This window comes from Orcinus orca, chromosome 9, assembly GCF_937001465.1.
Source record: "Orcinus orca chromosome 9, mOrcOrc1.1, whole genome shotgun sequence".
Taxonomy (NCBI): Eukaryota; Metazoa; Chordata; class Mammalia; order Artiodactyla; family Delphinidae; genus Orcinus; species Orcinus orca.
Genome location: NC_064567.1, coordinates 89752215 through 89779752, shown reverse-complemented (window position 1 = coordinate 89779752; position 27538 = coordinate 89752215). Strand labels below are relative to the sequence as shown.

Below are 27538 nucleotides of genomic sequence, written 5' to 3'. Positions count from 1 at the left end.
ATATGTTATATATAAGTATGTAAGTCACTATCAACTGAAGTGCCTTTTGTATCAATACTTTCTAGACTATTTTGTCAAATTAAACTCTCTGCATTGTTCTACATCTGCATTGTCCAATAAATGTTCTACAACTGTGCTGTCCAATATGGCAGCCACTAGCTTCATGTGGCTACTGAACACTTTAAATGTGGCTAGTGCAACTGAAGAACTGAGTTTTAAATTAAATCAAATTTAAATATTTATTTATTTATTTTTAATGAATTATTTTTGGCTGTGTTGGGTCTTCATTGCTGCGCGTGGGCTTTCTCTAGTTGCGGCGAGCGGGGGCTACTCTTCGCTCTGGTGCGTGGGCTTCTCATTGCGGTGGCTTCTCTTGTTGCAGAGCACAGGTGCTAGGCGCACAGGCCTCAGTAGTTGTGGCACATGGGCTTAGTTGCTCTGTGGCATGTGGAATCTTCCCGGACCAGGGATGGAACCCGTGTCCCCTGCATCGGCAGGTGGATTCATAACAACTGCGCCACCAGGGAAGTCCCTTAAATTTTGATTTAAATAGCCATATGTAGCTAATGGCTAGCCATAATAGACAGCGCAGCTTTATAACTTCCTCCACATTACTTCTATAGGTCCATAAATCTAAACTAGGTATTAAAAGTTGAATTTGACAAATTTTATGCGTCACTTAGTAAAGAAGGGCATGGGTTAGATGTGGAAGAGAGATTTTTGGTAGTTGGTTAGATTTCATAGGGACCACACCCACAATACAAAGATTTACACATTACTTTTCAATCTGTGTGTAAGGCCTTTCCTAGATGATACTTTTTTTTTAATTAATAAATTTATTTTTGGCTGCGTTGGGTCTTCGTTGCTGTGTGTGGCCTCTCTCTAGTTGCGGCGAGCGGGGGCTACTCTTCGTTGCGGTATGCGGGCTTCTCATTGCGGTGGCTTCTCTTGTTGCGGAGCATGGGCTCTAGGCGCACGGCAGTAGTTGTGGCACACGGGCTCAGTAGTTGTGGCTCGTGGGCTCTAGAGCTCAGGCTCAATAGTTGTGGCACAGGGGCTTAGTTGCTCCACAGCATGTGGTATCTTCCTGGACCAGGGCTCGAACCCATGTCCCGTGCATTGGCAGGCAGATTCTTAACCACTGCGCCACCAGGGAAGCCCCCTAGATGATACTTGAAAATACAAAACATGGTGTTATCTTCAGTTCCTTCCTTACTAAAAATGTTTACGAGCCTGGACTTACTTTGGTATATAAAAAGCAGGGACTTCCCTGGTGGCACAGTGGTTAAGAATCCGCCTGCCAATGGAGGGGACACACACAGTTTCCATCCCTGGTCTGGGAAGATCCCACATGCCATGGAGCAACTAAGCCCGTGCACCACAACTACTGAGCCTGTGCTCTAGATTCCGTGAGCCACAACAACTGAGCTCGCATGCCACAACTACTGAAGCCCACGTGCTTAGAGCCGGTACTCTGCAACAAGAGAAGCCACCGCAGTGAGAAGTCCACACACTGCAATGAAGCGTAGCCCCCACTCGCCACAACTAGAGGAAGCCCACATACAACAACAAAGATCCAATGCAGAAAGGAAAGAAACGAAGGAAGGAAAGAAAAGAAAGTAAAGAAAAGAAAAAAGAAAGAGAAAGAAAGGGGGCTTCCCTGGTGGCGCAGTGGTTGAGAGTCCCCTTGCCGATGCGGGGGACACGGGTTCGTGCCCCGGTCCGGGAAGATCCCACATGCCGCGGAGCGGCTGGGCCCGTGAGCCATGGCCACTGAGCCTGCGCGTCCGGAGCCTGTGCTCCGCAATGGGAGAGGCCACAGCAGTGAGAGGCCCGCGTACGGCAACAAAAAAAAAAAAAAAAAAAAAAAAAATGTTGGTCAGGAGGTTGTATTGAACAGTTCATCTTAATGTTAAAAACGATTTATACTTAAATTTTTGAAATGAATAAATTAATTAGGAAATTCTTAGATATCAACTCATTAGTTCCTTATTAAAAGATACTATTTTTCTCATGACTTGTTAGGAGAAAGAATGAGTCAAGTGGAACTACAAATCTGTAGAAGCAGCTAGAAAACCACTTGTATAGTCTATCCAGAAGTTTCTTCTCATCATGAATGGTACGAAGCTATAACAAAACAACTGCAGGCAAATCCTGTTTTTCTTGCACTTATCAAGCCAAGGCATGAACTGTGTTTCTTATTTTATTTTGTATTTCAGTGGATATTAGTAAACCTAATGATGACTATTTTACTGATTTCACTCTAATTAGGAGAGGATGTTACTGTCTAGGAGCCTTTTGGACTGTTTCCTAGTCCTTTCTCTACCTCTCATTTTATAAAAATTACAATATTCTGTTTTGGTTGTCTTCTACCTCCTTCTGGAACTGCCTTCATGACTAAGGGATTATATAAACTTGTTACCTGACATTTGAATATGCTTGTTTTATTTTGAACCATGTTATTTTGGAAACAGCATATATACGGAAGACATCAGACAAGGAGGCTTGAGGTGATACATCTAAGTCACTATTTCAATTTTCTCATCTGCAGAAATGAGCTGCTATCATTTGCCAGTAGCGTTATGGAAATGTTGAGATATTTCATGACAATACTGGCCAGATTCATTTATGTTCTCTGGGAACTTTTTGAGGCAAAAATCATTTATTAATATAAAGAATAACCCCAATTAATGTTACAGTGACATGTAGTAAGCCAAAATGTTTGTGTAAAATGCCATGTAAGCAGGCCAAAAATATTTGTGGTTTTCCAAGTGCCAAACTTACATTTATGGAGCTATTTGCACAGCAAGAGGAGCTGGTGAGACCGATGCACTGTGTAACTGTATTGTATCACTGTATTTTCTACCCAGGATAACAGACAGTATTAGCTAAGCTCTGCCAGGAAATGTAAGAGAAAATTTTTAGACACATTGGCGTGGCAGCTCAAGCTGGCTGCTGTACACTAGCTATAAGGATTGTGCCAGAGAAATAAATTTTTCAAATTTTAATTTGAAAAATTTCCCTACATCTAGTGTTGATTTCTTTTCAGTTCATTTGGTTCTATTTTTGAGAACTCGAGAGTGTGACATACCAGAGCTCTTCAGTACTTAATCCTCACATGTACTGTTCCTTTACAGGGACCATCACTGGACCGTTAAGCTACAGTAATGCTTCCAAAATATTTGGAAAGTAGACACACAAACTTCTGTTCAGTAAGGGACATAAATGTGGTTTTAATTATATTGTGGTAATTTTTGTACAAGCCTATATTGTCAGGTACATGCAGGTAAGGTCTGTTTTATTTATCACTTCAATTATCACCCACTCTTTTTTTTTTTGTGGTACGCGGGCCTCTCACTGCTGTGGCGTCTCCCGTAGCAGAGCACAGGCTCCGGATGCGCAGGCTCAGCGGCCATGGCTCATGGGCCCAGCCCGCGGCATGTGGGATCTTCCTGGACCGGGGCACGAACCCGCGTCCCCTGCATCGGCAGGCGGACTCTCAACCACTGCGCCACCAGGGAAGCCCTCACCCACTCTTTTTTAACCTCACATCCGTATGTTGATAAGGTGCGTTGACTCTACTTCCTTTTTATCTCTCCAATCCATCCACTTCACTCAATCTGTTATCACGGTCCTCATCTCTAGTTTAGATTATTGAAATGGATTCCTCACCTTGTTTCTTGGCTACTCTAATTCATTGTCCACAGTAATGTCGAAGTGATTGCTTGCTCCTCTGCCTAAAAACCCTCCAGCAGTGCTCCCCCCACCAAAATGTTAACATATAAACATGGCACATGAGGCCCTTTATGATGGATCCTAGGCTTACTTTTCAACTCTCACCACTACCTCCACCTTATTTTATGCTCCAGCCACAGTGAGCACCTTGTAGTACTTCAGAAAGGCATACTCTTTCAGTTACATGCTACTCATTTTGTTAAAACATCCTTGCCCATCTCCTTTCACCTCCCTGCCTGACTCATTCTCTCCTATTTCATCTGGGTAATTAATATTTATCCTTTGAAATGTCAAGAAATTATCCTTGATCTTTTCTGTTGGCTTCTACTTCATCTTGAGCTTAATTTTATTATAGCACTTATCATGCTGAGGTATAACTATGTCCCTACCGGACTGTGGACTACTCAAGAAACAAAGCTGTGTCTTGTCTCTCTGTTCTGGGTACCCAGCACTGTGCCCAGCACATGGCAGGTGTCTAAAATATGTTCCCTGAAGGAAGGAAAGAACAGACAAATGAAAAGTCTAAGCTTTAAGCATCTGAAAAATTCACTTGTGTGGAACCAGTTCATTTTTTGAAAATATGATAAATGTCAGGTAAACAATGAGGTACCACTTTAGTCACTTGATAGGAATCTTGGTTGCAACTAAACCAAATTATATCTTTAATGGAAATAAATTCAGGCTAGCTGGAAAGTCACAAAGCAAACAGACCTTTCTTGATATTTTGATAAAAATATAATCATGTTACAAATATCTCATGCTAATTCATAATTAAAAACAAAAAGCAAACGAATACTATTACAGAATCCAGTTTAGTTTAAAAAAAAAAAAGAAAACACTGATTCTATCGGGCAGGATATATACAACATAAGCCTGGAGCACCTTGTAGAGTCAGAAGGATGTACTCAAGAAAAGATAAAGCAAAAAAAAAAAAAAAATCCAAAATGATAGGGACACGTCAAAGAGACACAGGAGCCAACTGAAGGAGCTCCCAATGGCTAATGCTAAAAAAATGACTTGAGCAACAAAATAAATAAAAGAGTATTTTTTTCTTTCTTTTTTTTTACAGCCTTGTTTATTCCCAGAAGACCTCAAAAAACTGAAGCAATAGTCATGCTTTATCCCTCCCCAGACGAATCTTTAGGAAAAGGCAAAAGATTCATTTGATTATGAAGAGAAGCACGAGTATAGATTAAAAGAGTATTAAATTATAATCTACAGTATAAAATGAATACCTATGATTAAATAAATAAATAATTAGGGGTAAATAGACATATTTGTGCAGAAGAGTTCCAAAAATTTATGTAGATACTCTCACCTCAAGGAGGTAGGGCATAACCCCCCACTTCTTAAGCTTGGGCTACAAATAGTGACTTCCTTCCAAAGACTACACTATGGGAAGAGGGGGAAAAAAGTAACATTGCATAGAGAAACCTGACAAACACTAACATCCGCCAGGCAGTCAAGGTCAACATCAACAGTGATGAATCATGCTGGTATGTATTTCTGGAATAACGTGATGAAAATGACACTTTACCCTCTGTGACTTTCCTCTCCAGTCCCATAACTCCAGTCTGACCGTGAAAAATATCAGACAGCTTCTGATAGAGAAACATTCTGTAAAATAACCAATACTTCTCAAAACTGTCAAGCTCTTCAAAAATAAGGAAAGTCTGAGAAATTATTATAGCCTAGAGGAGCCTAAGGAGACATAAAGCTAAATGTAATGTGGTATCCTGAATGAGATCCTAGAACAGAAAAAAGATGTGAGGTGAAAACTAAGGAAATCTGAATAAACTATGGACTTTGTCAATAATAATATATCCATATTGGTTCATTAATTGTATATATGAACCATATTAATGTAAGACATGAATAACAGGAGACACTGATTGTGGGGTATATGAAATTCCCTGTACTATATTGCCTACTTTTCTATAAACTGTCCTAACATAAAGTTTATTTTAAAAAAGTACAATGGGAAAAAACCTCACACAAAACACATGTATACAGGACAAGATATAATAAAATTCATTAGGCTATAAGTACTATCTTAGTAAGAACCTATCAAATATGACCCCTTAAGTTCCATTGTTTTAAATAAACAAAAACTTAATTAAATTTTTCTTTTGTGTAAAATCTTCTGATGTTTTAAAATTATTATATTATGTAGTTAAAACCCCACCAAAGTGGTAATATTAAAAAAAGTCAGTGAGTCGGGAGTGAGGCAGTAGATAAAAGAAAAGCAGATATTCTAGTAAAGAAGCATGAACCTCACTATTTATGATAGCCAGGTCATGGAAGCAACCTAAATGCCCATCAACAGATGAATGGATAAAGAAGATGTGGTACATATACACAATGGAATATTACTCAGCCATAAAAAGGAATGAAATTGGGTCATTTGTAGAGACGTGGATGGATCTAGAGACTGTCATACAGAGTGAAGTAAGTCAGAAAGAGAAAAACAGATATCGTATATTAACACATATATGTGGAACCTAGAAAAATGGTACAGGTGAACCAGTTAGCAGGGCAGAAATTGAGACACAGATGTAGAGAACAAACGTATGGACACCAAGGGGGGAAGCCACGGGGGGGCATGGTGGTGTGATGAATTGGGCGATTGGGATTGACATTAATACACTGATGTGTATAAAACTGATGACTAATAAGGACCTGCTGTATAGAAAAATAAATAAAATTAAATTCAAAAATAAAAACGAGGTAAGCCAGATCACGAAAAGTGATCTAGATATTGCCATAGACTAAAAAAAGAAGCATGAACTTAATACATTTCAAGACTATCAAAGTGTAGGTCCCTTAACCTTCATGAATAAATCTTATGTGTAAGAGGTTTAAGTTATTTAAGAGGAGTGTTGAGAGGCAATATGATTATAAATATCTTAAAAATATTTAAAGTTAGTGTTCATAAAAACAGTTTTTATGAAATCCACATTAGGGTCAATTTGTACAACAAATACAGAAGGGCTGTGAGAATTAAGCTCCTTAACAGCGATGAGAAATCTTTACTGTTTTCATCAAGAATATGAAGAAGGAAACGTTTTTCCCAGTCTCTAACCACTGAGAGTCCATGACACATAAGAGCCCCTCCAAAGATTCCTACTGTTCATGACTAGAGAAGATGAAGCTGTTACACAGGTGAAACTGCCCTAAGACAAGGGAGTCATCCACTCATCTATCCATTCAACAATGTATGGAATGACTACTAGGCATCAGGCATTCTACTAAGTGTTGAGGATGAAAAGATAGGTAGGGTCTTAGCTCTTGTAACACTCATTTTCTAGTCAGAGGAAGACGCACAATAAAGCAACCAACCAACCAACAGTGAGTGCCAAGTGTCATGAAGAAAGTTAGAATAGGGTGATGTGATAAAGAATGACTATGCAGCCACATGAGATGGAGTACTCAGGAAAAGTTTCTCTAAAGTGGTAAAATTTAAGCTACTATCAGTTCTGTCTGCTAAGGGCACCTAGAAGTAATGACACCCCAGTAGCAATGAGCACGCCTAGGCTCTAGATATTATTTTCTAAATACCATTCTCTACCTAAAGGCTCACTGGAGAAATGGTTGATTCAAGGGATAGAGGAGGAAAAGTACAAGATAAGCTTGGACTATCTTGTTATACTAGAATGTATGTGCTTACAGAATGGGGGCATGACAAAATGATATGGGACCCAGCTTGAAAAGACTTCCACTGGCCAAATCTGAGACAATCTGAACACTAAAATATAATGCTCACAATGAATTATAATACAATGAATATATTACACAAGCAAATCAATAAGTAACTGCGGGAAAAAGGGAAAGCTTCTCCTTTAACAATAGAATGGCATCTAATAAATGGAGAAGGAATAAGAGAATTAGAAAATCACCATTTGGAAAATATAAAAATAATAAGTGAGAGGAAAATATGAAGAGAAAGAAAAGGATAAGGCAAGTGTAAGGTGTTATCATTTGGGTACAGGGCATATTTTTTTGGTATTATTTTTGCATCTCTCCTGTGATTTGAATTGTGTGATTTGAATTTATTATGTCTGAATAAAAAGTTAAAAGGAAAAAAATAAATTGCTATGAAGTAGAGCAGAGAAATGGGGCAGTAAGTGAAGGAATATGAGACAAAAGGAAGTTTTTGTTTTTATGTTTTGGGATAGGAGATGCCAGGAGATGTCTGTAGGGTGATAGGAAGTGAGGAAGTAATTGCAGAAACAGCATCCTTGAGAAGGATAGTGGGCTTGGCAGGCAAAGCAGTAGAAGAAGGATTGAAACTTAATCCACAGTAACCCAAGGACAGGTAGAGTTTGAGGCCAGCTGAGGGAGGACAGTAGTTTTGGTGGTGAGAAGATGACTTTTTTGATTAATTCTTTGTGCCCAATGAAGTAGGGTGGATTTAGAATTTAGAAGTGAGATGAGAAGATCTAAAGTAGTTCTGAAGAGTGAAAAAGTGAAGATTTTAGAGAAGTTCAATAGGACTGTCACAGTGCTGAGGGACCATCTGAATGCAGTGACCATTTATTTAAAGTAAGAAGTTAGTTCCTTCAGCAATGCTGAGATGCTTGAGTGCAGGTACCAAGTGATGGATACCTGACTATCACCAGAGCTCGGTCCTTGAGAGAGGAGGGAAGTAGAGGAGGAAGGGGGGAGGGGGGAGGAAGAGGGGAGGAAGAAGAAGGAGGTAAGTAGTTTGCAAGAGCCTAATTATGATGAACCAGTGTTTGGGGGTGAGATTTATTCATATCTATTAGATAACAGGCCTAGAACACTAAGCATGTGCTGGGGACAAGGAGTTGACTTAGATGTGGCCCTTGCCTTCACAGCACTTACAATCTAGTAAGAAAGATAAACAAATGAAAAGTAATTTCTACAGAGTACACTATTAAGTTAGTATCCATGCAGAACTATGGAGGTCCAGATGGAAGCCACTCAACCCAGCTTGAAGGGAGAGAGTTTCAGGGAGGCTCCTGAGAGGCAGCGATGCTGGAGCTGAAGGATGAGCACAAGCTGGCAGAGTGTGAAGGAAGAGGGCAGTAGAGGCAGACAGACCTGCAGTCCTGGACAAAGGGGAAAGGTGATGAAACACCACTGTTAGGAGGAAAAGCTCCCATATTTAATAGAGTAGGGGTATAAAATTTAGACTGGACAAGGGTGGGGCAGGCAAAACTAGAGATGACGCTGGGGGGCAGATCGCAGAAGACCACGTGTGCCATCCTGAAGAGCTATAAAGGTCACAGGAACCAATACAGAGTTTTAAGAAGTGAAGAAGCATAATCAGATCTGTGGTGTTGCCACCCTAGTGGCAAAGTGAAGAAGCCAAACTAATGGCAGGGACATGCTTTAGAAGGAATGGAAAGAAAGCTGCCCAAACAATTATACTAAAGAGTAAACATTAATGCATGAAACCAATTATAGCTCTATTTGCCACATGAGCAAAGGGGAAATGAGTGATTTTTTGTGTGTGTCTTAATTTCTATACCTATCGCTAGGTATATTGGTGCCTGCCCCTACCCTCTGGGGGACTATGACCATGAATGAGGTTTATGGGTGAAGCGCTTTTGGGTTTTAGAAAAGACAGGGATGTAAGGCATGCTGATACTTATAAGGATTACTGGGACTCGGGGCCAAGGAACTGATGAGCAGGCTTTATAATTTAATAAATAAAATCAGCCCCACTCTTATGCTATTAGCGAATGAAACACCAATAAATGCATGAAGACTTCCTTCATTAATCTTAGCTGGGCTGCTAAGTAATGTATTTAAGAAAAGAATTTTGGCTCTGTGACTTAGCAAAGAATAATTACAAATTATATTAATATGCTGGCTTTGCACTTAAAAATCAGGGTGTACGTTTTAGGCAAAGTACTGTGTAGGTATAGCTTTATACAAACTGCTTTGAAAAGGATATGCTTTATAAAGCAAGTTCGTGTGTAAGCAAAGCAACACCTGGAATCTAGAAGAATTTACAAACCATCATATACGAGAATTGAAGGAGTCAGTTTACTTTGACTGTAAACAAAGAACTAGTTTTACTACATATAAGCATACATAATTTCTTAAATTATCTGATCAACATTCATTCAACCAGTACTTAAGTGCACAGCAAATTTTATAACAATATTAAGCAGAAACCAATCTCTTCAACACCATTATTTATACTGAAAAAGGTGTTCTTCCTTACTTCAAGATCCTTAATAGGGGTCAGTAAACTACTCCTGTAAAGGGCCAGACTGTAAATATTTGTAGCTTTTTATTCTCTGGCCGCACCACTCGGCTTCCGGGATCTTAGTTCTCCAACCAGGGACTGAACCTGGGCCCTCTGCAGTGAAAGCTCGGAGTTTTAACCACTGGACTGCCAGGGAACTCCCTTATTTTCAGCTTTCTATGCCATGCAGACTCTGTCCAGTTTACTTAACTCCACAGCCACAGAAAATATGTAAACAAATGAGCATGGTTTGTTCTAATAAAATTTAATTTCTAAAATCAAGGCAGCAGGTTAGATTTGGCTCATGGGTCATAGTTTTCTGATCCTTCTCCTAAAACACACTTCTAAGTCTTACCACTTTTCTCTTAGATTATGAATTTACTGAAAAGAAATATAAATTAAAGTATCAGAGCATAAGAGGAGAGGAGGATCCAAAGTATACTGGAAATTTTAAGAAACCTCTTAAGAAGTTCCCCATTTAATCCCTTCCAATTTTGCTTATAGAAAGAACAAAGGCTATACAGACAGTGGATGCTGCAATGAGATTTAGTTTTACAAAGAAAAGGTTTTTCCTTCTTTAATTTTCCAGCTCATTTTCCTAGCTGATTGTTTTCCATCCATTTCAAAAGTGTTTTTAGAGCAGAGTTGTCCAGCTTAATTTCGTTACTGCACTTGGCAGTAAACATAAACCTGATACAAGCTGATCCAATCTATATGTCCATCAACATACTTGGAGAACTATGCTTGATTATATTCTTATCACCTGGAACATTCTGTTATTCAGTATGCATTTAGCACTCTCCACTCCATGTTTTTCAGTAAACTAACTCATGTATCACACAGGGGAAGAAATAAATTGTAGTCACTTTATGTATATATGTTGGATCCATCCATCTGGGTTATAAAGCTCTTCAGGGAAGAGACTGTTTTCTCTTGCTTTAATGCCCCTCTGTAGACCTAATAAAAGCTTTTCCTCAGGTAGCATCAGTCATGCTTGCTGGTATTGTCAATGCTATGAAAGGTATCCTTGAATTTCTGTCTTCAGTTACTATCTTCCCTGTAGCTATTCCTCCTGGTCACTGGATGACACTTAAATAGTTTATTTTATATAGGGCCTGCAAACAGATAGGAAGCTCACAAAAAGGAAAACATCACAACTAAATGGGAATGTAATAGGGAACAGCAGGAGAAAATATCACCATGACATATTAGTGCCAGGAAAGCAGTCACAGCAAGAAAGCCTCCTTCTTCTGGTTTGACAGTAACATCAACTGCATGTGGAGATAATATAAACTAATAAATGGCAATATATCTTTCATTAAAAAATGAAAAAACAACCTAAGAGCTAAAACCTGACTAAAATGGTGGGTCATATATTTTATTTGCTTTAAATAACTGATGTATTATTAATTACATATAGTCTATTGCCACATCCTTCAAATAAACTATGCTATTCTTTTAAAATATGGACTTTTATTTTTCAGCTAACAAAGGAAGGGAAGGAGATGTTAAAGAAGCAGAAACTTCCAGATAAGTAAACAGAGGAGAAAATACATGTTTTTTCCTTATTCAAAGCATAGAAACTCATTAAAAGGTCATAAAACAAAAAACATGATATGACTAAAACTACCAAATTTTTTAAAGCATTGCAAAATTTAAAATAAGATGGTGGCTTTGATTATAACTGCAAGTTAAAGATAGTTGAATTTACACCCACAAGAATTTGCAACTGTAAGATATGCTTAGTTTGGACTTTGAGAATTTATTTTTAGATAGATAGATGGCTCAAACAGTTCCTCTGTAAGGAACTCAAGAAGAAGGAATTTAGGGTTACTGATATACAGAATAGTAATTCCCTTGTAATTTTCTCTCTTATCTTGATCTTCAATTTCTCTTGTAAAGCACTTCAACTATTTTCACTCCCTGGTCCCTATGTTAGTATGATTTGTTTATTACTGGCATTAGAGGGTGATGAGTTTTAAAAAACACTTGAACATCTTTAAGGGTAGTGAAGTTGGTCTGTAAAAGGAAATGCTAGAATGCTAGTTCTTTTCAAGGTAAGCCACAGTGACAGAGAAGCATTTATCCAGGAACAGAGTTGAATAAACTAGTTGAGAGTGGAAAAATATAAACCTTCTATTTGGCAAAGGAGAAGTTTAAATAGGATTAGAAGATTCCATTTCCTGGTCCAAATCTAAGGTCCCTGTTATATGCTGCCAATACTTAGGAACACAGAATGGGCCTTTACAATCAGTTTCTGTTCTGTTTGTATATACTTTGTTTAGATAGCATTTAAAATTTGCTTTATCTCCAGCAATACCACTCCTGGGTATTTATCCAAAGAAAACTAAAACATTAGTTAGAGAACGTAAGATACATGCACCCTTATGTTCACTGAAGCATTATTTACAATAGCCAAGACATGGAAGCAACCTAACTGCCCATCAAAAGATACATGGATGAAAAAGATGTAATACACACACACACACAAACACATGCACGCGCACACATGCAGACACACACACAATGGAACATTAATCAGCCATAAAAAAGAATGGAATCTTGCCATTTGTGACAACATGAATGGACCTAGAAGGGATCAATGTTATGCTAAGTGAGGTAAGTCAGACAGAGAAAGAGCAATATGTATTATTTCACTTATATGTGGAATTAAAAAAAGTTAACAAACATAACAAAACATAAACAGAGTTTTATATATAGAGAGAACAAACAGGTGTTTGCCAGAGGGGAGGGGAGGTAAGGGGAAGAAAGAAATAGGTGAGGAGATTAAGAAGTACAGATTTCCAGTTGCAAAATAAATGAGTCACAGGTATGAAATGTACAGTGTGGGGAATACAGTCAGTAACTATGTAATATCTTTGTATGGTGACTTATGGTAACTAGACTTGACTAGACTTATCGTGGTGATCAGTTTGAAATGTATAGAAACAGCAAATCACTATGTTGTGTAAAAGGAACTAACATAGTGTTGTAGGTCAATTATACTTCAAAAACAAACACACTCATAAAAAAGAGACCAGATTTGTGGTTACCAGAGGCGGGGGGGGGGAGGGGGAATTGGGTGAAGGCAGTCAAAAGGTACCAACTTCCAGTTATAAGATAAGTACTAGGGATGTAATATACAACATGATAAATAGAATTAACACTGGTGTATGTCATACATGAAAGTTGTTAAGAGAGGAAATCCTAAGAATCCTCATCACAAGAAAAAAAGTTATTTTCTATTCTTTAATTTTGTATCTGTATGAGATGAAGGATGTTCACTAAACTTATTGTGATAATTGCTTCATGATGCATGTAAATCAAATTATTACTCTGCACACCTTAAACTTATACAGTGCCATATGTCAACTATATTCAATAAAACTGGAAGAAAAATAAATAAAAATTTGCCTTATCCTCAATAGGTATGCTTTTTATTTTTTGGCTGCGCAGTGTGACATGTGGTATCTTAGTTCCCTGACAAGGGATGGAACCCGCATCTCCTGCACTGGAAGCACAGAGTCTTAACCACTGGAATGCCAGGGAAGTCCCTCAATAGTTATGCTTTTTAAGAACAGTTTTAATTATGCTCCATGTTAAATGATCTTACAATGAATAAGTTATATGAATAGTTCCTAAAAAATTGCTGATAGAAAGAAAAAGAAAGGAAGGAAGAAAGGAAGGGAAGGAAGGAAGGAAGAAAGAATAAGGGCAGGGTCAAGGAATTTGCCTCAATCATTTTTTTGTATTTTCTTCTTTTTCTTTTCCCTTTATGTAGGAGAAATACACTACTACTCAACCTCTACTATTAGAATGGCAGCCCTGGTAACTTTCAGTGTAGCATGTTATGGGTATACTATTGCTCCTAAAGGAATGAGGAAGCAACATGTCCACAGGCAACTCGATCACTTTCAAAACTGTATCCACTTTTACCACCGCCTGGATGCACGCAATGACTGAATGGTACGTATTTCCTCGCAGTGGTTAAGAATCCACCTGCCAATGCAGGGCATATGGGTTTGAGCCCTGGTCTGGGAAGATCCCACATGCCGCAGGGCAACTAAGCCCATGTGCCACAACTACTGAGCCTGTGCTCTAGGGCCCGCGAGCCACAACCACTGAGCCCGTGTGCTGCAACTACTGAAGCCCCCGCACCTAGAGACCATGCTCTGCAACAAAGAGAAGCCACAGTAATGAAAAGCCCGCATACCGCAACAAATAGTAGCCCCCGCTCGCCGCCACTAGAGAAAGCCTGTGTGCAGTAACAATGACCCAACGCAGCCAAAAATAAAAAATAAGTAAATAAAATAAATTTAAGAAATTAATTAAAAAAAAGAATAAATACTGGGAAAGTATTAAGAATAAATACTGGGAAGCTCTCCTGGAAGAGTCTTTAAAAGTCAATCTCCGTGGATATCAGAAGGTTTTCCACTACATACAAGGTCTATTTTTATTATGAGGGCTTGCGAACTTTGTAAATTCTTTAGAGCCTAAGGTCTCATTTTTCATGGCACTGACCTTTCCCAATTACTCCACACACTGGGACATCAAAGTTACCATTAAACAAATCATTAAAAATGACAGATCAGGCCCTTACACCTGACTAAGTTAGTCCTGAGTGTAAATTGGGTGCTTGGGGACATGCACGCTCTCGTTTGGCTCACTGGGGTCTTATTACTGCACTGAAGCACAGGTAATTTACTAACTGGTCAAAAATCTAAGCTGGTGGTTAAAAACTGATGGAGATTTTGGCACTACTGATAGAGTGAGTGCTCTTAATACCTGCGTTCAGAATAGCACTTTTCCAATTTGGATTGAATCAGTTTAAACAAACATTTTGTATTTATGCTTTACTTCTGCTAATATATTTGGAGAAAATGTTTCACTTAGATTAAAGAAACACTAAGGGTAAGACCATACATATGGAAAATACTCTACCTCTATTAAGAAACAAACCACACTGCCTTTCTACTCAGTTTTCAAATATAAAAGAACTTGCTAAAACATTTCTTAAGCACTGTCAGCCTTAATACCCTCAATTTTTAGAAATCTGTGAATATATTTGAATGGTACTATGTACAAAGCATTGTGCTGCTGAATTCATCCAAATCTTGTACTCTTAATTTATTTCTTAGTTCTTGTCTTAATGAATTTGATTGGTATAGGTCAAGAGAACATAGCCAGGGTTATACCTCCTTTAGAAATGGAACTTTGATCTTCTCAAGGTCAGTAACAATGTTATCTAAAATAAAATGTGTTCATAAAATACTACACACCTTGCAGGAACCAAACAGGACATACTCAAACAGGTAAAATCTGCTTTTACCTCAACACTGATTCACTTTGAAAGCAGTTTTGCAGTCTACACTTCAAACACAGAAGCTTGGCATCTCTTGTTATCAGATCATAAACAAAATGCCTGTATTATCAAAGAGTTCATTTTCTCCAGACATCTGAATTGTCTGTTAAAGAAATATTGAGTTTCTTTATATTACTCAAAATAACCCCGAGTTTAGAGTTATATTTCAGACTTGTGAGGTTAAAGCTCAAAATATCTCAGAGTTGGAATTTTTAAAAGGCAAAGGGAGGAAAAAACTAAGCTGGCCAGGGTTAGGAGAGGTGTAGCATGGCACACAACCTATTCTTGTCTGTCTTTTTATTTCTGTCCTACTCTGCTTACAACGTAAGGGAAAGGATCCTTGGCAAATATGAAAAAAAAGCAGAAATTTAAAATAACTTTTTTAAACTAATTAAAGGTATTTTGGAAATAGTCCCTTGCATTCTTCAGAAGGATTAGCACCAATATTTTGTGTTGGGTAAAAAAAGAACACTACTTCTCACTTGAAATGTCTGATTACTAAATTTATTTTCATACAAATGTTAAAACTTCATGATCATGTTCCAAATTGTCTGGAATTGCAGAAGAGCCAACAGTACACCAACTATGAGAAGATTTAGAATTTTGAGCTATACTACACCTATCACATCATCTACCACCTTGTCTAGAAGAGTAACTTATTTTTTAACTTACTGCCTCTAAATGATTTTCTTTTTTTACTTTAAATAAGAAGTAGGAAAGTAACTATATATTTTATATCATATATGAAATATCCTACAGATTTTTTTAAAACAGAATTAGCTTTTATCTTCAGGCTTTCCATCTCAAATTCAAATACTTTTTTTTAAAAAATAGGTTTATTTATTTATTTTTGGCTGTGTTGGGTCTTTGTTGCTGCACGCAGGCTTTCTCTAGTTGTGTTGAGCGGGGGCTACTCTTTGTTGTGGTGCACGGGCTTCTCATTACAGTGGCTTCTCTTGGCACGCGAGCTTCAGTAGTTGTGGCTTGCGGGCTCTAGAGAGCAGGCTCAGTAGTTGTGGCACATGGGCTTAGCTGCTCCGTGACATGTGGATCCTCCTGGACCAGGGCTAGAACCCACGTCCCCTGCACTGGCAGGAGGATTCTTAACCACTGCACCACCAGGGAAGTCCCTCAAATACATATTGATGAACTCAACTCTACACAAACAATGTCCATAGATAATCAAACAGCAAGTTATAGTACAGAAACTTCTATTATACTGAGGTCTATTAAAAAAAAATCTAAACTTACAAATGGCATAAAGTAGGTCTTTGATTCAGTCACTGAACGTTCTCCAAGTTATTCCCAACACAAAGTAGTGGAAGAGATCTGAAATTGGAGAAGGTCTATGCATTGGTTATTATCTTGACTCTGACTGAGAGGTTCCCCAGTATCTGGACAACATCAAGGACTATGTCATATGCAGGAATGTTGCTCAGGGGTCAAGCCATAAACTTTTATTCAGAGTTTCCTGGGATGACACTGGACTTGGGACTTTTCTGTGCTATGCAGCTACAGGCAATAATAATTTGTTCCTTGTCTAAGAAGAAAATACTAACAGAGCTATTTTTCAAAAAACAAAAAATGTAGGAGAAATAGCTGCCTTCAGGAAAATGGAGTTAGGACGCCCTACCCCAAGTCCTCATTGCAGTGTGTTTTGGAATGAGACATTCAAGCTCTCAGCTGGCATCCTAGACTGTGGCTTATTCTATCCCTATCCATCTCTTTCAAGGAACATTTTCCTTATATCTGGCAGGTAGAAAGTATTAGGGCTTGAGATAAGCAACGTATTTTCTTATAACCAAAATAATAAGATAAGATAAATAATAATAATTATAAGATAAATAATAATAAGATAAAATAAATAATAATAAATAAGATAAATAATAATAATAAGCAATCCCCCGTCATTGCTTCTTTCAAAAAGCAATATACTATGACAGAAAAATGTGATTCATTTCCAAACATGTGTTTACAAGCAACTTTTCAGGAACATAGCTCTTTTGCTAAGGGAGGAACATCTGTATTTACAACATAGATCTGAAACACCTACATGTTTGTATGTATAACAGAGCATGCTTCTCTTGGCTGAAACACTGTTTTATCTCCGTATTCGAGCAGGAATTTATAAATAGGTCACTCTTGGTATTTTAGCCAGAAGAACATTTAGCCATGATTTTGTTTTAGGAAAAACAGTGAAGTGTAACAGCATAAAATATCACAATACTTTTCCTACTTTTGTGCATGCATACAACATTACCATCTGAAGCCTTCTTTAATTCAGTTTCCAGTTTTTCCTTATCTTCTGCTAGTTTTTTATTTTCCGCTTCCAAAATGTGTTCTTCTTCCTTGCCATGGTTTTTCAAGAGCTATCAGAAAAGAGAGTTATAGAAAGAAGTAACATTAGATTGCAATAGCCATTCTTTCAGGAAAAGAGATGAACAATGTATTTTAAATTATTGATCTTTATTTTATTCTTTGTCCTTTTCAGTATTTTATACTTTTTTATAATGTAAACTTCTGTTAGCAGAAACTTGATATTTGGCAAACACACACAAAATTTTTTCTATGACTGAAATCTCTGAAATGAAAATAACAAGAGTTTCTGGTTGGGCTACAATTAAAATTATATTTTCAGGGACTTTCCTGGTGGCACAGTGGTTAAGAATCTGCCTGCCAATGCAGGGGACCCGGGTTCAATCCCTGGTCCAGGAAGATCCCACATGCTGCAGAGCACCTAAGCCCGTGTGCCACAACTATTGAGCCTGTGCTCTAGAGCCTGCGAGCCACAACTACTGAAGCCTGTGCACTCTGGGGCCCATGTGGCACAACTACTGAAGCCCGCGCGCCTAGAGCCCGTGCACTGCAACAAAAGAAGCCACCGCAACAAGAAGTCTGTGCACCGCAACGAAGAGTAGCCCCCGCTCACTGCAACTAGAAAAAAGCCCACGCGCAGCAACGAAGACCCAAGGCAGCCAAAAAAAAATTGTATTTTCAAAGGTATTTAGATAAACAATGTCTTTTCTTTAATTGCGTGATGTTACTCTAAGGAAAAACAAATAGTTCTGGGGACAGTACTACTTGGAAAGCCATTATGTTCCAATTGCAGAGCTGTCTACTCAGACTAGTTCTATATAGACGAATTCATAAGAGAAGAATATAATGGTGTCAGGATAGATATGGGTAAGTGGAGAATAACAGGGCCATCTCTTCACCTGGACAATTCTACCTAATTTTCATTGAACAGTCTCCAAATTACTTTTATTCGGTTAATCCTTTACGATGTTCTTTATTATTTTCAAATCTATTCTGATTTTTAAAATGTTTATGTTTGCAGCTTATCTTTTCTAGACAAGAAAAATTAAGATCTGAATAGTAAAATATTTGACTAAAATAAAAACATCATGGGGTAAATATTTCATAATCTATATGTCTGGATGGAAATCATCGTTAATAGAATGAAGACGCCGACTTATCAAAGAGAAATTGTAAGATGTTAAGTTACCAAGAAAGGCAAATTAGATTAATGTTTGAAAAACAGAACATGTATATACTGGCATGAGTTATTTGACCAAGTAAAAGGCAGCAATTTGATTCGGAAAGCTTCCGTAGTCAGGTAAAAAAGTTAACTCAGGACAATTTAAAACAGACTGACACAGTAAAGAATTTCTACTGCAGGGTGATTCCTTTTCTAATGTAAGCTGATATATTAAACAAACAAAACAAAGTTCTACTGAGCACTGCTACTACTACATGCAAATATTTTACAGTGCTATGTACTATAAGGAGTAAAAATGTAAGTATGGTCTCTGCTCTCAGGTAACTTCAATCTAGTGGAAAGGATGAGACTAGAGCATAGATACTGCAGCACAAGATCGTATACAATACTACCGTGTTATAACAGAGATTAGGCAGATCCGAAGGAGGAATTAAAGCTCGAACGATTATATTGTATAAGTCCAAGAAATTTTTTTAGGAGGTAAAGGACTGAAGTACCTACTAAAACCGAAGGAGCCTCTTATCTCCAAAATTAAAAATATATATATATATTTTTAAGAGCAGGAACTAGGGAAAAAACCCTCCAAATCTCTACAAGTTTGTTGACCATTTCAAGTTCAAAACAATCTTAGCTGTTACTTCACTGAATTCAGTTAACACAGCCTCCAGTGATTACCCAAATTGGAAGAGAATGACTGAGTTACAGGAATGTTTACCCTGTCTGCTTGAATTATTATTGCCACTGACTTGGAAAAGTTGCATTTGGTGTCAGTCTGGTAAATAAGCTTTCACTACTGCACCTGTCAACTTGTTCAACTTTATTTTGTGTAACTTGATGCTGGAGAAAGACCAAGAGCCCTGGAATCTGAAATTCAATAGCTACCAGCTACAATAATACACATGTTCATTGTCCCACCCACCTTATCCCACCTTGTTAAGTGGCTGGGAAGAAAACAAGTAAGAAGTAAAGCTCTGTCACTGTTGTTATACTAAAGCAGTTAAATTAAAAGTTAATTGGTCTTTCATAATTATTTCATTAACTGAATATCGTAACAGAAATGCGTCCCAGGCACCATCTGCAAGTCCTTTCATAGGTTAGCATACGATTGAAGGGCACAGAACACTGTGGTTAAGAGTGTGGATTTTAGAGGCAGCCTGCTTGGATTCAATCCTTAGGTCTGTCTCTTATTAGTGGAATGATCTTGGGCAAGTCGCTTAACCTTTCTGTGCCTCCATTTCTTCATCTATATAATGTAAATATTAACAGCATCAACCTCATAGCATTGTTGCAACAATTGAAAGAGTTAATACCTTACTGTGAAGCATGTGAACAACGTTAGCTATTAGTTATAAACTTGAGGCCCCGAACAAATGAGGTGACTTGCCCCAGGTCACAAGGCTAATTACTGGTAGATTTGGGACTGGCACCCAAGTCTTTTGGACTTCAGGGTAATGCACTTTCCATTAGATAATGTATCTCTGATAGAGAACGAAGAGATGTTTTAGCAATTTTATCCTTCCTCAGCTGGTATTTCAAAACCTACATGAAGTATCTTGAAGTAGAAGTCATCTTTGACATTCTGACCTATGGTTAATCAGTTACGCTTTGGGCACTGACAGTATTTTTATCCAGCTTGCAAACTTTCTCCCCACTGTGTACTCGCTTTAGCCCAGTATATCTATGCACTTATGATCTAGGGCCACTGACTGGGCCACAGATATGCAGAAGCAGGGAACCAGGACAGCATGGAACCAAAGGAGAGGAGAACAAAAAAAGGGAGACACTATGGCGGATCAAAGAATCAGTAATCATGAAATCAATTTCCTTGCAAGTTAGTAACTGGTTCTGAAAACAATCCCAAAAGAAATGCTTTGAGGAACGTGCTTTTTCTGAAGGACAAAACTAATTTAAGTACATTAATTATGGTATATATGAGAAAAATCATAGTACCAAAACTACAAAAACACTTTCCATTTTCTTGGAGTTCAAGAATAAGAGGAAAAAAGTAGTGTTCTATTAGTAGTTACAACTCACTACTTTAACACGATAGGCATGGTAAATCAAGATCGGTACATGGTAAGTCTACAAATACTGGCTGTGTGCTTTTGAGTTTAGCCACCATATATTAATAAAAGCCTTGAGGGGTTTGTTTCGTTTTTACCATTATGAAATGAGATCAAAGGATAGAAAATGAAGCAAATAATATTAAGGTACAAAATAAGGCTGACTGTGCTGCTGAAACACTACAGTGATGTATATTGCTTGTTTCTGAATACAGAAATACCGACAGCTTGATTTCCCAGACCTATATTTATGACAACGGGAAAGTTACAGGACATCTATGGATCAATGCTTTTTCAAAACAGAACAAAACGAAGTAAAAATATAAACCGGTGCTTATTCTCTAAAAGTTTCCTTAAAAGATGCTGGTTATAATCTACCCAAAGAAACATTTTTGAATCCTGTTTTTGTAGTAAAAATAAGGTAGACGTCATAAGTAAAACATGGGTTTCTGAATAGGTGACCATGACACTGTAGTATCAAAAAATTTTTTTTGCAATGAGTTTTGACTTATTTCATAGGTTTTAGAAAGATTTATATTGTACTATGTAACAGCTAACTCATTTAGCATTGATGAAAGGTGACGCTTATAGTTCTTTCTGTAAGAGCCTGGGCTTTAGAATTTAGGATCACAATACTTTTTACATAAATATAATTTGATGTAATATATAATTGACTGTAATTCATTAATTTATAATAGGGAGATAATCTTATTGCATTATGCTAGGAATTCTTTCTTCAAGAAAAGTTGTTTTACTTCTGAAGGTTCCACTGATTATTTTTTTCTAAGAAGCAGAATTAGGAAAACTTATGGGGCTTAAAATGAACTGAAAACACTCAAGCTATGAGATCTGACTCCTAAATTTTAAACCTAAGAAAAAAATACCCGAAGTAATTTTGTATCTTCCATTTTTCCATTCGTTCTTCTTTTTACTTAACATGGAAAACATCAGTATCTCATTTACACTCTCCCTGAGTAGCCAGGGAAAGACAGCATAGGGTTCTCAAAGAAGAATTATCAACAGCATAACCAAATTAGAAATTGAAAATATTATATGCAGTCATCAATCTATATCAACTATTTTCGTCTGCTTCCTACATAATCATCATTTAAAGAAAACAACAATAACAACAAAAAAAACCACACCAAAAAAACCAACAGGAATTCAACTGAAAGGGAAACGGAAACATAATAGAGACTTAGTAAAACTTGCTTTAGGTTATAAAGTAAAATTAATGGTAATGAAGGAATTAAAATTCATATTCCCAGAATACTGTTTTCTCCTTGAATCATAGGAAGTAGGTCCAATGGCATTAATCTACTGTGGAGGGAAACTGTGAGAACACACAAATTTAAAGATAATAAAATACTTCTGAAACAATAATTTTGTAGAATATTGTTATTTATGGTCATTTTCTGCTTATATATTATGAAAATGCTCTTTCTGATGCTGAAAAATAATAAACCACCCCTTGGGAATACCAATAACACTTACACCAGTTTTTAAGAAGAAAATTTAAATACCCGTTTTAGTCTTTCATTCTCTTCCATGAATTTTTTGGCAGCCTGGTTAGTATTTTCTGCTTGAACTTTAAGTACTCCTTTGTTTGACAGCTCTTTTGCCAGCTGAGTAATAAGGGTAACCAGACGTCTCAACACTCTAAGAAAATGAAAAAAATGTCAGAGTAGTGTGCAACTAATCACCAGGAACTGTGACTTTAATAATTATCCAGCGACTCCCCTTCAGGTGTGGGTGTGGTGGAGGGAGGTGATGTTTACGGAAGGAAGATATATTTTTAATTCAAGTCTTCCAGTCAAAACAAGCCTGTGTCTCATTTCTTTGGAATCTTCGTTAGAAGATTAGCATTTGGAATGAAGGTTAAGTGCTACTTATTAATTTACTTATTTTCTCTGTAGAGGCCTTTGGCCAGGACGAGAAGAAACAGAATTCCAGACAGTGTGGCAGGGCCAGTAAGAGTTTTTCCCGCTCAGCAAAAAATTTAAAGAGCATTTTGTGAGGCTGGCCAAACCTAAAAACTGCTCATTCACTTCTACTTATAGGTAACTTCCTTTGTTAGTAGTAGTAATCGTTATCTCCATTTATTCATTCAGCAGATATTTCCTCAGGAACTGCTAAGTGTTAAACACTGTGCCAGGCACTGGGGACATAGCAGGAAACAAGACAGAGGCCCTGCTCTCAGAGTTTAGGTTCTACTTGGGAAGGCAAGAATTAAAACAGTATTTAATTACAATCACGAATGACACTTGAAAGAAAAGCATATACATTACACATTCTATGGGAGTGTACAACAGAAGACCTTCCTACTTTGGGGGAATGATGGTCAGAGGTCTCAGCTTTCCTGAGAAAGGGGCTAAAGTAGAAATTAGCCAGGGAGAGAGGGAAGGAAAGAGTATTCTGGCAGAAGGGAAAGCTGGTGAGAAGATCCTGAAGCAGGAAGGAGCAGGGTACAAAACAGGAACTTAATAAATATTTGTTGCAAGAATGGATGAATGAATGAGCAGCGAAGGGCAGTGTGGTTGGAACGTGGTGTACATGTCAGAGCAGCAGGCGCCAAATCATGCAGGGCGTTATGGGCCTATAGAACCTACAAGCCACAATTATTATTTGTTATTTGGATCTGTCATCTGAGTTCTTTCATAAAGACGTTAGTATGCTAAATAGTACAGAAAAAAAACAACTATAGTATAGGTAGAAAAAATGAGAAAGAGAAACACAAATCATGTTTTTAAATTGTGCTTTTTAAAAAACTTACAGCCAGAAAAATAATGAAAATCCAGTAATGTAAAGATTTCTTTGAGACCTAAAAAGTTTCATCTGTGTATGTTCATAGGCAGCAGGTCTGCTGGCTGAGCTGCTTTCAATGGCATGAGTTGAGGAATATTTTCTTACTTCTCTCACAGCATCTATCAGAGAAAAAGAGGGAATATTACTTTTGGCTTTTAAGAATATAAGGTTATTATTAAAACGGGAAGCAGTTTTAGCACAACTGACCTAACTGTTAGATAGTGGACTTTAGCTAGGGACTCTCTTTTTGTCTTTCCTCTACAATACATGGGAGGGTACCATGCTCAAAACAGATGCGCTGTAAGTGGATACTGGTAAACTTTGAATGTTAACAGTATTTTGCTTTTTTATTAGTCATCTAGGACTTACCATCACTGCACTGTCTAATCTCTAGCTACATGGCAAACTATTATCCTTTACTTTTTTTTTTGGCTGCGTTGGGTCTTTGTTGCTGCGCACGGGCTTTGTCTAGTTGTGGTGAGCGAGGGCTACTCTTCGTTGCGGTGCACAGGCTTCTCATTGCGGTGGCTTCTTTTGTTGCGGAGCATGGGCTCTAGGCAGTGAGCTTCAGTGTTGTGGCACGCGGGCTCAGTAGTTGTGGCTCACGGGCTTAGTTGCTCTGCGGCATGTGGGATCTTCCCAGGCCAGGGCTCGAACCCGTGTCCCCTGCGCTGGCAGGCGGATTCTTAAACACTGTGCCACCAGGGAAGTCCACTTTGTTAGTTTTTATGACTGAAAAATATTCCATTGTACAGATATACCACATTTGGTTTATCCATTCATGAGATGATTTGGATTTCTCCATTTTGGCTATTAAGAATAATGCTGCCATGAACATTCACGTACAAGTTCTTGTACTGACATAAGTTTTCATTTCTCTTGGTATATACCTAGGAGTGGAATTGCTGGATCATATGGTAACTCTATGTTTAACTTTTTGAGGAACTGCCAAACTGTTTTCCAAAGCAGCTGTACCAGTTTACATTCCAACAAGCAGAGTATGATGGTTCCAATTTCTCCACATCTTCATCAACACTTGTTATTTTCTGTCTTTTTGATTATAACCACCCTAGTCGGTATGAAGTGCTATTTCATTGCAATGATAGTGAGTTTTCCAATTGATATTTTTATTTTCCATTTTCTTTAATTCCTTCCAGCAATGTTTCTGTAGCTTTCAGCGTTGTGATCTTGTACATCTTTTTATAAAGTTTTTTTGTAAGGTTTTTAGGTTTCTTGGTATATTTATAAAAGGAATTTTCAAAAATTTCATTTCTGAATTATTGATTATAGCATAGAAATACACTTCATTTCTGTATATTGACCTTGCAGTTTTTGATGCCACTATATTTCTTTGACACAGTAACTTTCTCATAGATACTTTAGGATTTTCTAAATAAACAATCATGTCATCTGCAAATGACTGTTTTACTTTTTAACTTGCAATCTTTATGCTTTCTAGTTTTTGTTGACATTATTATCCTGGTTAGAAAATCTATTACTTAATTGAATAAAAATAGTGAAAGTGAATATCCTTGCTTTGTTCCCAATCTTATGGGGCTAACTTTCAACATCTGACTAAGGATGATGCTAGCTCTAGGTTTTTGTAGATGTTCTTCATCAGAATGATGAAGTTTCCTTCTATTCCTAATTTGCTAATTAAAAAAAAAGATTCGATGTTTGTATATATTGTAAAATACCACAAGTCTAGTTAACATCCATCATCATACATAGTTACAGAATTTTTTTTTCTTTTCTCTTAGCAATTTTCAAATATGCAATATAGTATTACTAACTATAGTCACCATGCTGTACATTATGTCTCCATGACTTATTTATTTTATAACTGGAAGCTTGTATCTTTTGACTCCCTTTACCCATTTTGCCCACCACCCACCCCTGGCAGCCACCAATCTGTTCTCTGCATCTATGAGCTTGATTTTATTTTTTTAAAGATTCCACATATGAGTGAGTTCATACAGTATTTGTCTTTCTCTGAGTTATTTCAATTAGCATAATGCCCCAAGGTCCATTCATGTTGACACAACTGGCAAGATTTCATTCTTTTTCATGGCTTAGTTATTTCTCAGATTGCCTCAATATAGTAAGAGCATGCCAATCACTACAAAACAAAAATAAAGCAAACATAACTCATAAAAATAATTCATAATACTGTGAAGATCATTACTCATTGGCAATTAAACAGGAACAATACTCCTGGATCCATTATGCAGAAATGCTAAAGATTAAGCACTATCAAAGAATAAATGTAAATAGTCATAAAAACCCATTTGTAGAATGAATTGCTTGCATAATAACGAAGAGAACATGTATGAAAAGTGGGATGGGGGCAACAATAAAGAGAGGGTGTGACAAAGTCAATTTTCTATAAGGCACACAGAGATAGTCTTTTTTTGGATCACTTGTGGACGCTTTCAAATTCCCAAGATGCATTTGTGCTGACACTAAACATATTCTCCTGGGTTTCCTACTTCCTTTCTGCCTATTTCAACGTGCTAAAACACACACAGATGCACACACACTTTTCAGTTAGTATTGGCTCTAGGAATGTTAACACCTTGTAATAATTACCTTATTAGACCAACAAGAAAAAAAATTCCAAAATAAAAGATGAATTAAGCTTGAGTAATTCAAACCTACTGGGTTTACATTACTTACACCAGTGTTGTTCTAGTGGACGAGAACACCGGACTATGTACTTTACATATGTAACTGCATTTTATCCTTCCGACACTTCAGTGAAGTACGTGTTATCCCCCTGTTCTGAGATGGAAACACTGAGGCTTCACGGATAAGTCCCTATCTGCCTGTCTTTACCATCCATGGTTAAAGCTCCTGCATTAACCATCCATGATGTTCCTATTCTCTGGGAATTAATTACTCCCTCTGCCCACAGATGTAGGCTCCAGCCAGCAGTCATGATTCTGTTCTGTGACCCTGCCCCTGGCCATAGCTTCTCAGATGAGGATTGGATACCTGGTGCTAGCTGATCAGATTTTTTCCCTTAGAATTGGAATTGGGATTCAGAAATGGCTAGTTAGGGATTTCCCTGGCGGTCCAGTGGTTAAGACTCTGCACTTCCAATGCAGGGGGGCATGGGTTCCAACCCTGGTAGGGGAACTAAGATCCCACATGCCTTGCTGTGCAGCACGGACAAAAAAAAAAAAAAAAAAGAAATGGCTAATTAATCCTTGCATATCGCTAGATTGACAAAACTTGGCAGCTGTATGGTACCTATTTTCTGACGTGGGAACAGAGTATCAGGGTCTGTAGAGATGTGAAGTAGACCCAGTGAGAAATGCAGGGACATGAAAAGGACACTTCAGTTCCTAGGAGTTTGGCTTCCTTCCTTCCCTGGGCTGCTGTGGAACAACCCCGTATTTTACTTTAAGTTCCCCTTTCTTGCTCAAGTGAGCTGAAGTTCATTTCTGATATATGTAACCAAAAGAAGCTTGGCTAAAGTTCCCCTTCCTTATATGGATATGTGGCAGTTTTCAGTAGAAATTCTTGTGATAATTTTAGAGTTGGAAGGTCACAATATACTTCTAGAGATAGCAAGAGCTGCAGGGATTATTCCCTTTCTTCCTTTATTTTGCAAATGGATAAACCAAACTCAGAGAGGTGAAATGCCATTCCAAAGGTCATTTAGTTAGCTGGTGGCAAAGTTGGTACCTGTTTTCCTTATTGCTTTTTACGCGCTTGGTGTTATTTCTTCTATGGCTGGACATTCAATCAGTAACATTAATAACTTACCATGAGACAAATACATTTTGAAATGAGGCATAAACCCATTCATACCCTGATACAATTACCTACTCATACCTTCTCACACCAGT

General features: G+C 37.6%; 1 protein-coding gene, 1 non-coding gene and 1 pseudogene across 6 annotated transcripts in view; all 3 read right to left on the bottom strand.

Annotated features, from left to right (window-relative positions):
• BCAP29 (B cell receptor associated protein 29) overlaps nt 1-27538 on the bottom strand; it is a 40481-nt gene that overhangs the window by 7147 nt on the left and 5796 nt on the right. For 2 of the 5 annotated variants that reach the window (XM_033439025.2, XM_033439031.2), the window contains exons 4-6: nt 23653-23803; nt 22403-22538; nt 17554-17686 (exon numbers count right to left, since the gene is read on the bottom strand). In XM_033439025.2, the coding sequence (XP_033294916.1) occupies nt 17554-17686; nt 22403-22538; nt 23653-23803 (420 nt within the window). Of the gene's footprint in view, nt 1-16568; nt 16647-17553; nt 17687-22402; nt 22539-23652; nt 23804-27538 lie in introns of all 5 variants that reach the window. The other 3 variants (XM_033439038.2, XM_004263352.2, XM_033439045.2) reach the window with 2 other exon arrangements.
• On the bottom strand, nt 4803-4924 carry LOC117195504 (uncharacterized; annotated as a pseudogene).
• Nucleotides 13729-13858, bottom strand: LOC117195503 (small nucleolar RNA U109). The gene has a single exon (XR_004475228.1). It is a non-coding gene; the product is annotated as a small nucleolar RNA U109 (small nucleolar RNA).